Source organism: Geotrypetes seraphini, chromosome 18, assembly GCF_902459505.1.
Source record: "Geotrypetes seraphini chromosome 18, aGeoSer1.1, whole genome shotgun sequence".
Classification (NCBI taxonomy): Eukaryota; Metazoa; Chordata; class Amphibia; order Gymnophiona; family Dermophiidae; genus Geotrypetes; species Geotrypetes seraphini.
The window spans coordinates 19,298,534-19,313,846 of record NC_047101.1 but is presented as its reverse complement, the minus strand read 5'-3'; the positions used below and the strand labels follow the sequence as shown (position 1 = coordinate 19,313,846).

The window sequence follows — 15,313 nt, the reverse complement described above, 5'->3', positions numbered from 1 at the left end:
CTTACTTTCCTGTCAGTGCCTGAGCCAATCGGCACTCTTCAGAAAGTAAGGCAATGTTGGTAAATTTTGGCTGCAAATGTGGTACAACGATGTTATTAGTACTGTATGAACATTTGCTTGGTAGTATCGGAAACTTGGAAAAGGCCTCGGTAAACCGTTTTGATGATCCACCACTAAAATACCTGCACGCTGAACCGGTTTAGCAAGTGCATTAAAAGCAGAATTTAGTTTGCGAGTCTGCCCCTCATTTGATTTCAGAGAGTTTCTATGTAATTATAGTTTGCCTTAAGGAACAAAAAAAAAAAAAAAATCAGTGGGCTCCCTCCTCCCAGCCATCCCAAATAAAAGAGAGATTCTGCAGCTGCTTTACATGGCTCCTCATGCTAAAAATAGGGACCACCACTTTAAGGGAGGAGGGGGCACTGGCGGTCTGGCTGTCGCAGAAAGAAAAGAGCACCTAACTGTATAAGAAAAAAGTTGCCTGAAATATCTTCCTGTATAATCGTCCTTCTTAAATCCTACATAATAAAACCCTAAGCGCGCATGCGCACTTAGGGTCTCGTGATCCCTGCCGCCGTGTTTTCTGATCCGTGGCCGGATTCTATTTTAGAACGCGGTGGCAGGGAACACTCTGGAGCTTCCCCCCTCCCGCCCTCACTCACCAAACGCTGCCGACACCGCTTGAAAGGAGCCTGGTGAGGATCGCGGTTGTGTCTCTGGAGCTTCCCCCCTCCCCCCACCCACTCACCAACCGCTGCCGACGCTGCGAGTCCAGAGCCCCTGGCGATCACCATGGTGGCCACTCCCGCTCTCTCTCTCTCTGTCTCTGTCTGCCGAAATAAACCAAAAGAAAAAAACAATCGCTGGCACGTAGGGGGAAAGAGGCACTTCCGGTTGCGGGAGGGAAGGGCAGGGCTTCTCTCTCCCCCCCCAAGCAGCAACAAAAACCCCCGATGTCCGTGGCTGTGACCCCCCCCCCAAAGTGGTAACCCATAGAAAAAAATCATGAAGGTCATTGCAGACTTAGTAACAGAATACCGAGTTTAGTCTGCTGAATCCTGAAGACATGATTATTAAGCGAAAAGCAGCTGGAGGCTGTGGTGTTGGACATTTAAAAGGGGTCCAAACAATGTGGCCAGTTTTTGTCTTCAACCTTCCACCAATACCAACATCGTCTACCACCATGTCCCAACCTTAGAAATTAAAGGCAGATCGATTGCATGACACTGCCACAGCACTTCCCCCTGACAAGGAGGAGAATGATATTTGGGTGGGGGAGTTAGGATTGGAGTTGGGGCCTGGGTTGGTGAGGAGAAGAAAAACATGGGATAGCCACTAGAGAGAGAGAGGCTTTGGGTGGGTGAGAGAAGCAGGCATTTGGAGGGTAGGTAGGAGTGAGAGAATACATGGATGGGGTGGGCCACCAGTACCTCGGCAAGCGAGGGCTAAAGGAGCCCTCCCCCCCTGCCCCGGAGAAAGTGAAAGCGCGGAGGAGTGCAGAAGTGCGCGCTGGGGCTCGGTTTGGCTCGCCATGGCCCAGCAGTTCGCGAGCTTCCTGTGGAGCAGCATCAGGCGGCGATCCAGCACCAAGGGTGAGCAAATGGGGTTCAAAAGGGAGACTGGACACATTTGCCCATTCTGTAGCTAGGCAGGTGTGTGCGGGTAACTGGCCACAGCTGAATTGAGGAAAGGGCAAGGGATCTAGCTGGCACAGCTGGAAGGCGGCTTCAGTGAGGGTCTGGGCAGGGAGAGAGACAGAAAAAAAGATAGAAAGAAGGGAATAAAGAAAGATAGACAGTGGGAGAGAAAGAAAGAAAGATAAGACAGCAGGGGGGGGGAGAAACAGAAAGAAAGGAAGAAAGAGACAGGGAACAGGAAGAGAGACAGAAAAAAAGATAAGATGGGGCAGGGAGAGAGACAAAGAAAGGAAGAGAGACAGAAAAAAAGATAGACGGGGCAGGGAGAGAGACAGAAAGAAAGGAAGAAAGAGACAGGGGGCAGGCAAAGAGACAGAAAGACAGACATTTATTCTAGCACCCGTTAATGTAACGGGCCTAAACTCTAGTGTATTATAAATGTGACGGAGGTATAAGAGCTCCCTTGCATTGCCCAGGTTATCGGGATTGTTCAGGAATGGGTTTGCTGGCATTTGACACAGTAGCCCATTACAGATAAGAGTTACCAGACGTCCAGATTTTTCCAGACGTGTCGGGGGTGCAGACGGCTTTTCAAAACCCAGCACTTTATCCGGGTTTTGAAAAGCTTCCTCAAATCGCTTCGGGCAAGAAGGAAATCTGCGCGCGTGTGGATGCCATGTGATGCATGCACAGATTAGGACGGGGATGGGGGGGGCCTTTGGGCAGGTCTAGGGGTCCAGATTTTCCGACTGGAAAATCTGGCAACCCTAATTACAGAGAGCTGCTTTTGAGGCTTTTGGAGTTGTTGCTGGCTTGTTACTCCTTCTTAAAGTTTCTATATAAATCAGATTTTGTGTAGAATTTGCCAGGTGTAGGAGTAAATTTGTCTTTTTACTTGCCAATGCTAATGCTCTGTTTATACACACACACACACAGATACACTTGCACTCAATGTGTTGGCTGTACCTCTCCCCGGTTATGGTTGCGTCGTATGACATGAACTCCAGAAGCAAAAGTCCATCATCCCAGAAGACAGTTGCCATGACTTTGCAGATTTTTCTGTCTTGAACTTTTGGGGGGGGGGGGGTAGGAATGACTTGTGTTTCCTCTGCATTGACTCCATGTTGGATTTAGGATCGCTGTGATAGACTCGAGTCTCATCTCCAGTCACCAAACAATGAAAAAATTCAGCTGCTCTACACAGAGCAGCTCCAAGTTCTACTGACAGCACTGGAGCAGTTTGCCCCGGGTGCGGTGTATGCCTGGAAAATTAAAAAGGTATGTGGGAAGGGAAGGCGCACGTGCGGCAGGGAGGGGGTCGGGAAGGAGCCAGGGTGGAGAAAGGGCAGGGTAGGGGTGCAACTGACCCTGCTACACCACTGCATGGAGTAATGTTGTCATTAGCATGAGGGTCCTTTCCTATGATCCCTGTAAGCCAGTGGTCTCCAACTCAAACCCTTTGCAGGGCCACATTTTGGATTTGTAGGTCCTTGGAGGGCCTCGGAAAAAAATAGTTAGTCTTATTAAAGAAATGACAATTCTGCATGAGGTAAAACTCTTTATAATTTATAAATCTTTCCTTTTGTCCAAGTCTTAATAATAATATTGTAACAAATGTCCAAATAATAGTAATCAAAAAACTTATCTGGAACTCCGAACTGTGACAAGAATCTGTTCCAGATAAGTTATTTGATTACTATTATTTGGACATTTGTTTCTGACAACACTATTTAAACATTATTGTTTTTGTGGACATTGATATCTTTTGATAGTTTTTTAAACTTTTTGATTAGCTTCTCACTAGGGGATGGGTTTTTGAACCGTTTTGTTTTTTTTTTTCCTTCTTTTCACTGGTAGTTTGTATGCATTTTGCACAGGACCAGATGATGTACAGGGCAGGACTTATTTAGGTTATCAACCTGGTGCTAGTCACCTAGGAGTTTCCTGCCTGGGGCTGTAAAAGTATTATGTATGTATTATTTAACTTTTTGGCCCATACTGATTAGTCCTTTTTATTAAACATTAAATAAATCATTTTTTGATTGAGTGCCATGTCGGTCTTGAAAGGGGATTTGAAGTTTTTCTGCCAAATTCTTGCTTGGTAGTATTTATTGTTATTTTGGCATACTTAGGTTTGTTTGGCCTTTTGGTAAAAATAAAAGGTGCCAGAATCGCACTTACATAGGTACTTTATGGTACTTAATGCCAGAAGTGATGTTAGGTGCTGTAAAGTGCCTATGTAGGCATGATTCATGGCATAGATAGGCACTGGAAATGTAGGCCCGGGAAACTCTGGCCTGCGCTTATCTGCCTGCCGCTATACAGATCCATGGTGCGGCCTCACTTGGAATATTGTGTTCAATTCTGGAGACCACACTATCGGAAGGATGTGCTGAGAATCGAGTCGGTTCAACGAATGGCCACTAGGAGGGTCTTGGGGGCTCAAGGATCTCACGTATGAAGAAAGGCTGAATAAACTGAGGCCGTACTCACTTGAGGAACGAAGAGAGAGGGGAGACATGATTGAAACGTTTAAGTACATCACGGGCCGTATCGAGTCGGAAGAAGATATCTTCTACCTCAGGGGACCCTCGACCACCAGGGGGCATCCGCTGAAAATCAGGGGAGGGAAGTTCCATAGCGACTCCAGAAAAGACTTCTTCACCGAAAGAGTAGTGGATCATTGGAACAAACTCCCACTGCAGGTGATTGAGGCCAACAGCGTGTCAGATTTTAAGAGAAAATGGGATATTCACATGGGATCCCTAAGGGAGTGAAACCAGGGGGCGGGTATTTGGAATGGGCAGACTTGGTGGGCTATAGCCCTTTTCTGCCGTCTGTTTCTATCTTTCACAGAGATGCAATTCTCTATAGGGCACTGTTGCATGAATGGCACACAATCGGCAGCCGCCAACGTTGGCACCCTATAGAACAGTGTTTCTCAAGTCGGTCCTGGAGTACTCCCTTGCCAGTCAGGTATTCAGGCTAGCCACATTGAATTTGCATAAACTTGATTTCCATACACGGCCTCCGTGATATGCAAATTTCTTTCACGCATATTCATTGTGGATATCTTGAGAACCTGACTGGCAAGGGGGGTACTCCGGGACCGAGTTGAGAAACGCTGCTATAGACAGGGCAGAATTAACCAATAGGCCAAGTAGGCGCGTGCCTAGGGCCCGAAATGGTCAGAGGGGCCTGATGAAGGAAGGCATCAACATAGTTTTTTTCCAAACAGCGATGGGCCCCCTCCAGCATCGATCGGCAACGTGGGCCCCCCCAATCGGCAATGCAGCCCCCTCCCCCATCGACGGAAAGTAAGACAAGCAAGCAACGCGGGTAAGAAATGCAACGGGAACTGTAATTGTGCAAGCGGTGCTGCTTGCCCAAAGCTTCCCTCTGACGCAGCTTCCTGTTTCCGCCTGGGTGCGTGGTGGGGTGGGGCGGGGCAGGGGGCCCAGTGTACTTGTGTGCTTAGGGGCCCTCGACTATAGAGCAGGGGTAGGCAATTTCAGTCCTCAAGAGCCACAGGCAGGTCAGGTTTTCAGGTTATCACAATGAATTTGTATGAGATGGGATTATTTGCATGCACTGCCTCCTTGAGATGCAAATCTATCTCGTGCCTATTTATTGTGGATATCCTGAAAACCTGACCTGCCTGTGGCTCTCGAGGACCGGAATTGCCTATCCCTGCTATAGAGAATCCAGGCCTTAGTCCTACTAAATTTTCAAAAAGACCGTTTGAGCATCTTTCTCAAAGTTTGCATATTGGGCCCTTCTGTTTATGCTTCATTGCTCACACCCTGAAGAAGGCTCAAGATGAAAAACCTGCAGCAATCTGCAGAATCATTTCTAAGCCAGTTAAAAATAAATAAAGGGTAAATAGAGATTTTGCAGTAAATTATGCATGCCAGTTTTTCTCCCTCTTGAAAACAGGGGGATAACTTTGCCTGTAAATTACAGCTGAGAGGAAGCTGCCACAAACTCGGAAAGAATGTACTGTATACCAAATTAGGGGGTCCTTTTATTAAGGTGCTCTAAATGCCTTAGCATTTAGGGCGCACTAATCTTTAACGCATGCTAAATCAGCTAGCGCACCTTAAAAGGACCCCTAGGCAAAAATCTAAGACAAGTGAAACCAAGAAATGCAGTGAATGGCAAGCCATTGGACCCCGTGACACCCGGGGCCCATCATTTTTTTGACACACACCTACCATGTAAAAAATATTTTTAGTAACAACCCTTGCTGGTCCAATGCTTTACCTTCCGTCAAACTGAAAAAAACTGCCAGCCTCGGCAGCGATTCTGCCACGTTGCTCGCGGCTCCCCTTCCTGCTTTCTTTCTGCCGCAATCCACCTGAACGGAAACAGGAAGTTGCATCATTGAAAGACGCGGAAAGCATGAAGGGGAGCCGGGGAATCATTGCCGAGGCTGGCAGGTTTTTTTTTTCAGCTTGGCGGATGGTAAACGGGCATCAGACCGAACGAGAAGGCTGGGAACATGCTGGGCCATGGAGGCTACCCAGAGCCTTGGGGCTGGGCCGTGACTCCAAGGCCGGGAACATCCCCCTCATGGTTGGTACCTGGGGCGGTCCGCCCCCCCTCCCCCTGGTACACCACTGCACATAAGAACATAAGAAGTTGCCTCCATTGGGTCAGACCAGAGATCCATCGCGCCCAGTGGTCCGCTCCTGCGGCGGCCCATCAGGCCTATGACCTGTGAAGTGGTCCCTGACTATTCCCATAACCTACCTCTACTACATGAGAGAGATTTACATACCTCTCACTTCTATTATATAAGAGATCTTTCTCATGCTTATTCGTTAGGGATATTCTGAAAACCCAGCTGGCTGGTGGTCCCCAGGACAGAGTTGGGAACCACTGGTATAGAGGACATGCAATTACATTTTGGAATACCCTGGTATCCTCCACTGAGATCTGTGGTAGTGAAGTGTTTATCAATTGATAAGAGCTATGGCTATTTCAGGATGACAACAATATACAGCAATTCAGAAAAGCTTTTGAAGACTTCTTTATTTGTAGAAGCGTTTGTGTTTTTTTAATGGGTGAGGAATATTGATTTTTAGGTGATTACTGAATGATTTATTTGTTTTATTGTGAAGAATGTTTCAATGTTGGTTTTTATTAAGTACGTTTGTTATGGTACCTGCTTCGGTCTTAAGCAGGCTGGAGGTTTTTAAATAAATAAAACTGGTAAAGCCCTTAAAAAAAATGCCTCTTAGCAGCAGGAAATCCATTAGCTTGCCCTTTAAATCCAGATTTTACAGCAGCTCAGATCGGGGCTGGGCAACCATAGTCCTCAAGGATCACAATCCAGTTGGGTTTTCAAGGTTTCCACAGTGAAAAGCCATGAAATGGATTTGCAAATACTGCTTCCATTCTACAAAGGTCAATCTCATTCTTTGTGTAAAATGGTGCAGTAGCCAGGAACAGTGGCATGGGGAGGGGGGGTAAGGTGGTGGTCCGCCCCGGGCGCCATGTTGGGGGGGTCGCTGACACCCCAATTCTTCTCCGCCCCCTCTTCCCTTTCTTTCCCTCCATGTGCACACCCCCCCTCCCTTCCCCATACCTCTAGTGGAAGTTGTTGCTCGCGACCCCGTCGGCTCTCCCGCTGATGTCACTTCCGGGTGCCACACATAGGAAGTGTCATCGGAGGAAGAGCCGACAGGGTCACGAGGAGCACGATGACTGCTGCGAGCAACTAGAGGTATGGAGAAGGGGGCGCATATGGTAAGTGGGGGAGGGGAAGAAGTGGTGGGGGCAGAGATGGGGGCAGAGTGCCTCTCACCCTCACTACGCCACTGGCAATGCAAGTTCACTTTTAAATGTAATATATATAATTTTATTTGTATATATTAACTATTCTTTGTGGAACTCTTGGACTGGGTTGCGTCCCTGAAGGACTCTGGTTGGCCACCCCCACCCCCGCCATAGATTGTAAACTCTCCAGGGAACGAAAAATACCTGTCAGACTTGAATGTAAGTGGCCTTGAGCTACACCTGAAAAAAAAAAGGCCTGAGTGAAATTCAAAATCCCTTCCCCACATATTCACTGTGCCTTGAAAAATGAATCGTTTCGCTTGCAGTAGTAATGACAGCTTGGACTTGATGCAAAAAGGTAAAGCATTGAAGTCTCTTTCTATAAAACTTTTTTTTATTTTTTAGACATTATAAATATTTGTCTTGGCAACTTGTTCTTTGGGGAAGTAAGTGGTCATACACATGAGGTAGGAAAACGTTACAGTAAATTTGCTAAATGCACACTTTTAGGTAGTTAAATACATTAAAAACATTTTCAACATAATCAAAAACAAGTTTTATTATTTACATTTTGTTTTTAAAAAAGTTTTCTTACTACCTACTTTAACCTCTTAAAAGTTAAAAAAATTTTTTAAAAAAATTTTAAGGGGACCAATTCCTAACAAATATCAAAGTAGCTGAAATTGGGGACCCTAGGAAAAAAAAAACATTTGCAAATCCGCTGTGTGGACTCCCCTTCCAACCAAGAAGTGAACCAGACCCTCAACAAAGGAAGTACAGAGAAAAAAGAAATCTATAAACTACAGGAAATAATTACATTGGTTTCCCCCTTAATTGCTCCTTCTTTTCTCTCGCATGTTTGATGTCTTCTTTTTAAGTTGTGTTGAAGTTTTCCCATATAAAATACAGCGTGAAATTTATTTTTTTTTTCAAGGAGCAAAACAAAAATCATACTTGGTGGAATTGGAATGGCTAAAATCAGTTTCACAATAGATCTGTTTCAAATCATGGCTGATGTGGACTAAATAAGATGGGCCGGGGCCTTTTTTTTTTTTTTTAAAGTATTGGTTTCCCTCTGCTGCTTTGTGGTGGTTTTGTTTGCAGGTTCCCGAATATTTATTGAAAATGACCCAGTCGGTGTGATGGATTCACCGTTTGCCACAGGATTAAGCCTCTACTTGAAATGCATTAGATAAACGGGGTACAGACGTGTTCAGATCAAGGGCCTCGCACTACAGGCTCCACCGCACTGCGTTTCATTTTCAGAAAGTAATGTTTTAACACTACATTGCACATTATCAATAATTGTGAAAACGACTCCCAGCCTGAAGAGTGCGCGCTCAAATATTTCTCCTCCTTTTCTACAGGACTCGAAACATATTTGAGGGGAAAATGAGTTCAGGTTATATCTTTTAGTCTTTAATACTTGCTCAGGGATTTAGTTCAAGTGCCCAAACTTGCTGAGGCCAGCCTGTCCTTCCTTTCAGCCTTTTCTCGCCATGGCCTATAGAACCGGAGTAAACTTCGCTCTGAGAAAAGGAAGAATATCGATTTTAAAATACAGCCACAACAAAACATATATATATATTTTTTTTTATTTATTTTTTTTTAGTATGTGCTTAAAAAATAAAATGAGAATATTATCCGTTTGTACATCAGAAGTTAGTCTTGTTTGATGGAAGCCTTATGTTTATGAATATCGTAAATATGATGAGTTTTGTGTATAAATGTTAATACAATGGTGGTGATCATAAATCTGATTGGCATTTGCAAAAAGTACTCTAAAGAATGCATTACATGGTATTGTAAACTCATAATTATGTGCTTTTGTTGGTAAGTTGTAACTCATTATGACTCGATTATACACATTTTGGTTCTCATGTGACCCAATGAGCTAAACAGGCCCCTCCACTGGCAAATTTCATCAACCATTTTTTTTTTTTTTGTACATTTGGTTTAAGTGTTAGTTAAGTGACTGTCAAAATGATTTTCCAAATATAGACAAGATAAATATTTTATTCCCGGCGAAACCCGTGAAAACGTTTACTGTGTTTTGTACAATGTGAAAATGAAACAGAATGGCTTTCTTTTCTTAATGAATGTACATTGTAAACCGCTTGGATCCTTTTTAGTATTTTAATAAACAGAAACCCAAATATATTTCTTTCATATAACCAACTACCATTTTGATTAAGAACAGAAAAAAAATCTCTCGGTAAATACATTGGAAGATGAGTGGATTAGCTGAAAGATTAATAAGAAATCATACATAAATGGATATCTAAAAAACACTTCTATCAAGAAAGTACATCTGTAGATGCAGAAATCAACATCGGGATCCGTATAAATTGGGGAATTTAAATATGTTCATGCAATTTGTTATAGGAAAACAAACAAAAACCCGTCAATTTAGGACTTCGTCCATATCCTACAGCAAAACTAGCAATCGCCTTGAGTAATAACACCCAGTGGCAGATTCTCCTAGACAATACGAGTTCATGAGCACTAAGGGCTTTAACGGGCAGAATAGCGTGCGCTAGACCTTAACGCCAGCATTGAGCTGGCGCTGGTTCTAGAAGCGTAGCGCGCGGTAATCTCCTGCGTGCGCTACAAACGCTAGCGCACCTTTTAGTAAAAGGAGCCCTAAATCGCCCGCACCCCGTATTTTGAGAGAGCCACGAAACAAATGGAAGAGCGCTTTTGCAAAATTCACTCAAGTCCATCGGCTGCAGCCTTGAGAAAAAATAGGGGGCGGCTTTTGGACCTGGTGAGTTTTGGAGAAGGGCTCTTCGTTTGCAGTTGGTGGCAGCTTTTTGGACTCAAAATTCTAAAGATAAACCTAAAAACAACGTTGTGTGTGATGCTCACTCGTCTCTCGGAGAGAGAGAGAGAGAGCAAAAAATAAAAGGGGAGTCCCTCGGAGACTCCAGCAAGCCTATATCTCAATCGCAGGTGTCGTCACTAATGTCCCCAACTTTTCAAGTAAGGACAGAGAGCGATACAAAAGGACAACACACCAAATAAGCAGACCTAATGCAGCACGACTGGCGAGACAACCGACTTTTAATTTAAAGCGCTCGCTCTTCGGAGCCACTGGTTTGGTGTGCTGGCCAAAGCTTTTTTTATACATAAGTATTAATATTTGAGAGATGAGCATTTTTCTTTTTCTTTTTTTTTTTTTTTGGGGGGGGGGGGGTTGTTTGCAGAAGACTGAACACTCTCTCTATAAATATATTTGAGACATAAGTGTTATCATAAAACACTTAAAAAAAATTTCTTTTAGGTTTTTTTTTATTTTGGGATGGCTTTTTTTTAAATTTTCACTGAAAACTGTATTTTGTAGAATAGTTAATGGGGGAGAGGGGGAAATCTTCAGCAATTTACTGCTCCAAAGCTCAGTTACGTATTAATAAAAAAAGAGAAGAGCGAGAAGAACCCTGGGCTGAAATTCTGCAAATATCTATAATGACCACTGATTTTTCTAAAGATTGACTTCAGTTTGCACCTTAAATAGCCATGCCTCTAGAACAGTGGTCTCAAACTCGTGGCCCGGGGGCCACATGCGGCCCTCGGTATGTTTATCATAATCACAAAAGTAAAATAAAAGTTTCTTGATCATATGTCTCTTTAGCTATAAATGACAATATTATTATTAAGACTTGGCCAAAAGGAAAGATTTATAAACTATAAAGAGTTCGACCTCATGCAAAATTGTCAATTCTTTAATAAGACATTGACTATTTTTTTTTCTGAGGCCCTCCTCCAAGGACCTACAGATCCAAAGGGGTTGAGTTGGAGACCACTGCTCTCGAATAAGCTGCTCCTTCTTACCGGCTCTCGTTTCCTTTTGCCTCCTTCCCTGTTGTCCACTTTCTTAAGCTCAGCCTTAAACCCCTCCGTTTCCCCCGCCTGGGTGTCCTTGGCGAGCACGTCCATCAGATAGGCGATGTAGCTGGTCGCCAGCCTCAAGGTTTTGATCTTGGACAGTTTGGTGTCGGCTGGCACGTTGGGGATACACTCCCGCAGCTCGGCAAAGGCGCTGTTGATGCTCTCCGTCCGCCTCCTCTCTTTCTTGGGCCCTGCGCCTTTCCTCCGGCCCAGGCGACCCGTCAGGGCTTCCAGCCTGCCGTGGCTCGGGACCGGCCCCGCCGCCCCGTACTCGGGGCTGTAGGGAGGCTGGACGGCGAACTCGGGGGACATCTCCCCCGGGTTGAAGAGCCAGCTTTGAAAATAGGGTCTCTCCTGGTGGCATCTGGAGCCGGCGGGAAAGAGGAAAGGCTCGTGCAGCATGGGATGGTGGTGCTGGTAGCTCCCGACCAGATTCATGGTCTACTGGCCTCTCTGGAAAGCGAGAGAAAATCGAGAATCTCTCCGGACCGTTCCCCCCTCGGTTTATCTTCGAATTCCTCCTAGTACGAGGTCGCCATTGGATGCGTGGAAAAGCTTCTTCTCCTTGGCCAACGCAGCTTCTTGAAATGTCTTCACGTCAGCTCAGTTCAAAAGGCAGCCGCAAAAGTTGCCATTTAAAAAAAAAGTGTGTTGGGGAGGGGGGTTGGGGGTCGGGGGTCTCTGTTGACCTGAGCTTACACGTCTCGGCTTGTTCAGTCAGTGGCAGCAGTCTGACGAGGCTTTTTCTTCTTACTCAAGTCTCCCACATCAGGTTTATATAGTTCAGGGATCTTGATGCCAAACTGTTTCCCTAGCCAATGAGGAGGAGAGGAGCCGATACCAAAGGGAGGGCAGATAAACTACCTACTCTCCCCCCCCCCCCCTCCCCACAGCTGTCTTACAGGGCTTTCAAACATTTGTTTGCTCTACGTTTTCACACACCTTTCTCTTTGCTTTTCCCCAATAAAATGTTTTCAGATACTTCACCTTGGCTGTCTGTTGTGGAAGGGGGCAGGACAATTAAGATGTATTTTAAATGAAAGAAGAAAAAAATAATGACTATATTAAAAAAAAAAAAAAGTGTTCTCTTTATTCAGTGCCTGGAGAACTGACATAGATTTGTGGCTGATTCTTCAAGGTAAGGCGATGGTAATGAAATACCAAAAAGCAGATGGAAAGGAGGATGGGCATTAAATAAACAGTGTGATATGATATAAAAAGTGCTGGGAGACCCGTCTGCAGAGCCAGAGCGAATAAAAAGAGCCTTTGACCTTGCAAATTGTCATAATGGGATATTATGGTTTGAAGCCATTTTTAAAATAAAAGCTTTGCAAAATTACTTGGCATAATGCTAGCATTAGCAATTAAAAACTATTTTTCAGCATTGGAAAGACACCCCGTGCAGTGGAATTTATTACATGGTGGAATATGTCGTGCATACCTGCTAAGTATGAAAGAGTTGCTGCTGAAAAAACCAACACTTTTTCCACTTGTTTGATAAAACAGGGCAACCACTTATTCAACATAGCTTAACCCCAAATAACATCCAACTGTTAATATTAGATCTTTAATTTCTTACATGTTCTATGTTATATGTTATAAGTCCTATGTTATATGTTATTTATCCTTACTGCTTTTTCTCTTTAGATGACATTTTTTGTATATTATTTTTGATGTTGTCAATGTCATCATACATATGTTCTGTATTTTTTATTATAATAATTGTTGAAAATTGCTTTGTGTATGATAATTATTGTTGTAATTAATAAAAATGTATTGAACATGAAATAAAACTGTTTGCTATCTTTGAAACCAGAGGATTGGGTCATTCTCCTCAGAGTAGGCAATTGCATAAAAAGTACTGACTTTAAAAAAAAAAAAAATTATTCACAATATAGATATAATAGCCAGGAATAACAGGCAAACATAATGTATTTGTTGTATGTTTAAGTTAACTTTTCAAATATGCATCTATGCGATGAATAAATGGAAAAAAATAAATGCAACCTATATATTTATCAATCTGTATTTTCTTTCATTTTAACCGCAACAATAATCTTTTTCAAATACAATTGCATTTTACATTACTTTTAGTGAAATGGTGTGGTGGCCATGTTGGTCCACTTTTCAAGGTAATATTTAGAAATAAAACATAGGAAATAAGGTAACATCTTTTTTTCATTGGACTAACGCAAAAGCTAGCCATAAGATGCATTGAGGTAGTCCAATGAAAAAAAGATGTTACCTTATTTCCTTTGGTTTTTGTTTAATTTCTAAATAATACATTATTTTTAGAGATCGTTATACGATATCGGACATCTATAATCTGTCGGTCTGTGTATTTTTTTCACGTGAAATATGATCATACTTTCACCTGTTACGGAAAAAAGCCTACTGCATATTTTAAAAACCCTCCGAATTCAGTTACCCCAAAAGTATATATCGCGAAACTAAAACATTACGGGAATATTTAAACACTTTTAGGAAACAAGGTGGTGTATTTTATCGGGGGAAACCCTAGAGTAAGAGCTTCTTTTACCAAGCTGCGCTAAATTGCGCACGCTAGACGCTAATGCCTCCATTGAGCTGGCATTAGTTTCTCCTCGTAGCGCAGGGATTAGCGCGCGCTCAAAATGCTACCGCAGCTTAGTAAAAGGAGCCCTAAGTGAAAACTTAAATGCTTTCGTAGAAAACTTTCTTTCTGTAAAATCATTTGTATGTCTGTGTTTAAAGCGGCTTTGACAGGATTTTTCTTTTTTCTCTAATTGAAAAGACAGATTAACAATCCTTAATTGCTGAAGAATTTTGTAAAATATATTATCACAAGCAGTTCAAAAACAAGTCTCTTGAATTTCTGATCTGAAGAAGAAGGGTTACCTTCAAAAGCTCATCATAAGAAGCGTTTAGTCCAATAATAAAAAAAAAAGATATCGCCTTATTTCCTTTGGGTCTTTGTTTGTTTTATTTCTTTATATTACCTTGAATTATAAAGAACGCTCCAGTCTTTCGCTACAAGATGAACTTATGTAGACATTATGTTGTGTTAGCAATTGCATTGGTGATCCCTCTAAAGATTTTAAATGCGAGTTTAAATTTGTATCCACCGTATAATAAATAATACATCATAACCACATTTCCCAAATTTTGAAATGTACCGAATCAGAAAATTCCAGGATTTATATACTGTTGACAACATCTGTTATTTTACATCAGTTTATTGGCCTGATATATATAATTGCTATAGACTGCAAATAAATAACAGGAAAAATATCCTTTTCCCACTTAAGTTTTTCAAAGCCATAAGGGGAGAATTTATCAATGTTTACGGTTAAAAGCCAAGTCTTGCTATTATAGCACAGAGACTCGTTTTATGCAATGGGACCTTGTGCTAACATATCATGACTTATGGTAAAATAACCCATTTTAAGAGTAACAGACATTGATAAATTCGCCCCTAAACTTCCAGCGTCAGCGTTAACGAGCCGCAAGAATTACTCAATACCTAACCTGCAGTGGCTTTCAACTTAATGGTAGTTGATGAAAATTTTCCTTTTATTTGACTTCCGTACACATCCAGGGTGGGGGGAGTGGAATGTATTATTAGTTTGCTATACTTAATGATCTATATTATTGAAATTAAATAGGTACTTCTTCTTTTATTAATTATGAGGAGGAGGGAGGTGAAAATGATTGGTTTTTGAATTATTTGTGTATTTAAAGTGCGTTCTGTGTAGTGTTTATGTTTGAAATTTTATTGTATGGCACTGTTAACATTTGAAAATTAATAAAGATTTAAAAAAGAAAATATTAGTTTAAATAATAGCATATTATGCCTTATTTCTGCAGCAAATAATAAGATCTCCTTTTTTTAGTGCTTGGGTTCTGCACAAGGGAGCAAAAGCATTGAAGTTCGCATATATTCGAAGGTTGGTTAAACCGGCTTTGTCTACCAAGAAGAAAACTTGCTTCCAAGCATTTTAATGACGGGCAAACGTCTTAATATTTTT

At 42.5% G+C, this 15,313-nt stretch overlaps 1 protein-coding gene across 1 annotated transcript; it reads right to left on the bottom strand.

The window, feature by feature from the left end:
• Positions 1-8,299: 8,299 nt before the first annotated feature.
• HAND1 (heart and neural crest derivatives expressed 1) lies at positions 8,300-11,999 on the bottom strand. The gene is made up of 2 exons (XM_033927743.1): positions 11,250-11,999; positions 8,300-8,947 (listed from the first exon to the last, which is right to left on the bottom strand). The coding sequence occupies exons 1-2, from the start codon at positions 11,742-11,744 to the stop codon at positions 8,849-8,851; spliced, it is 594 nt and encodes a 197-aa protein (XP_033783634.1). The 5' UTR covers positions 11,745-11,999; the 3' UTR covers positions 8,300-8,848.
• Between the last annotated feature and the right edge of the window lie 3,314 nt (positions 12,000-15,313).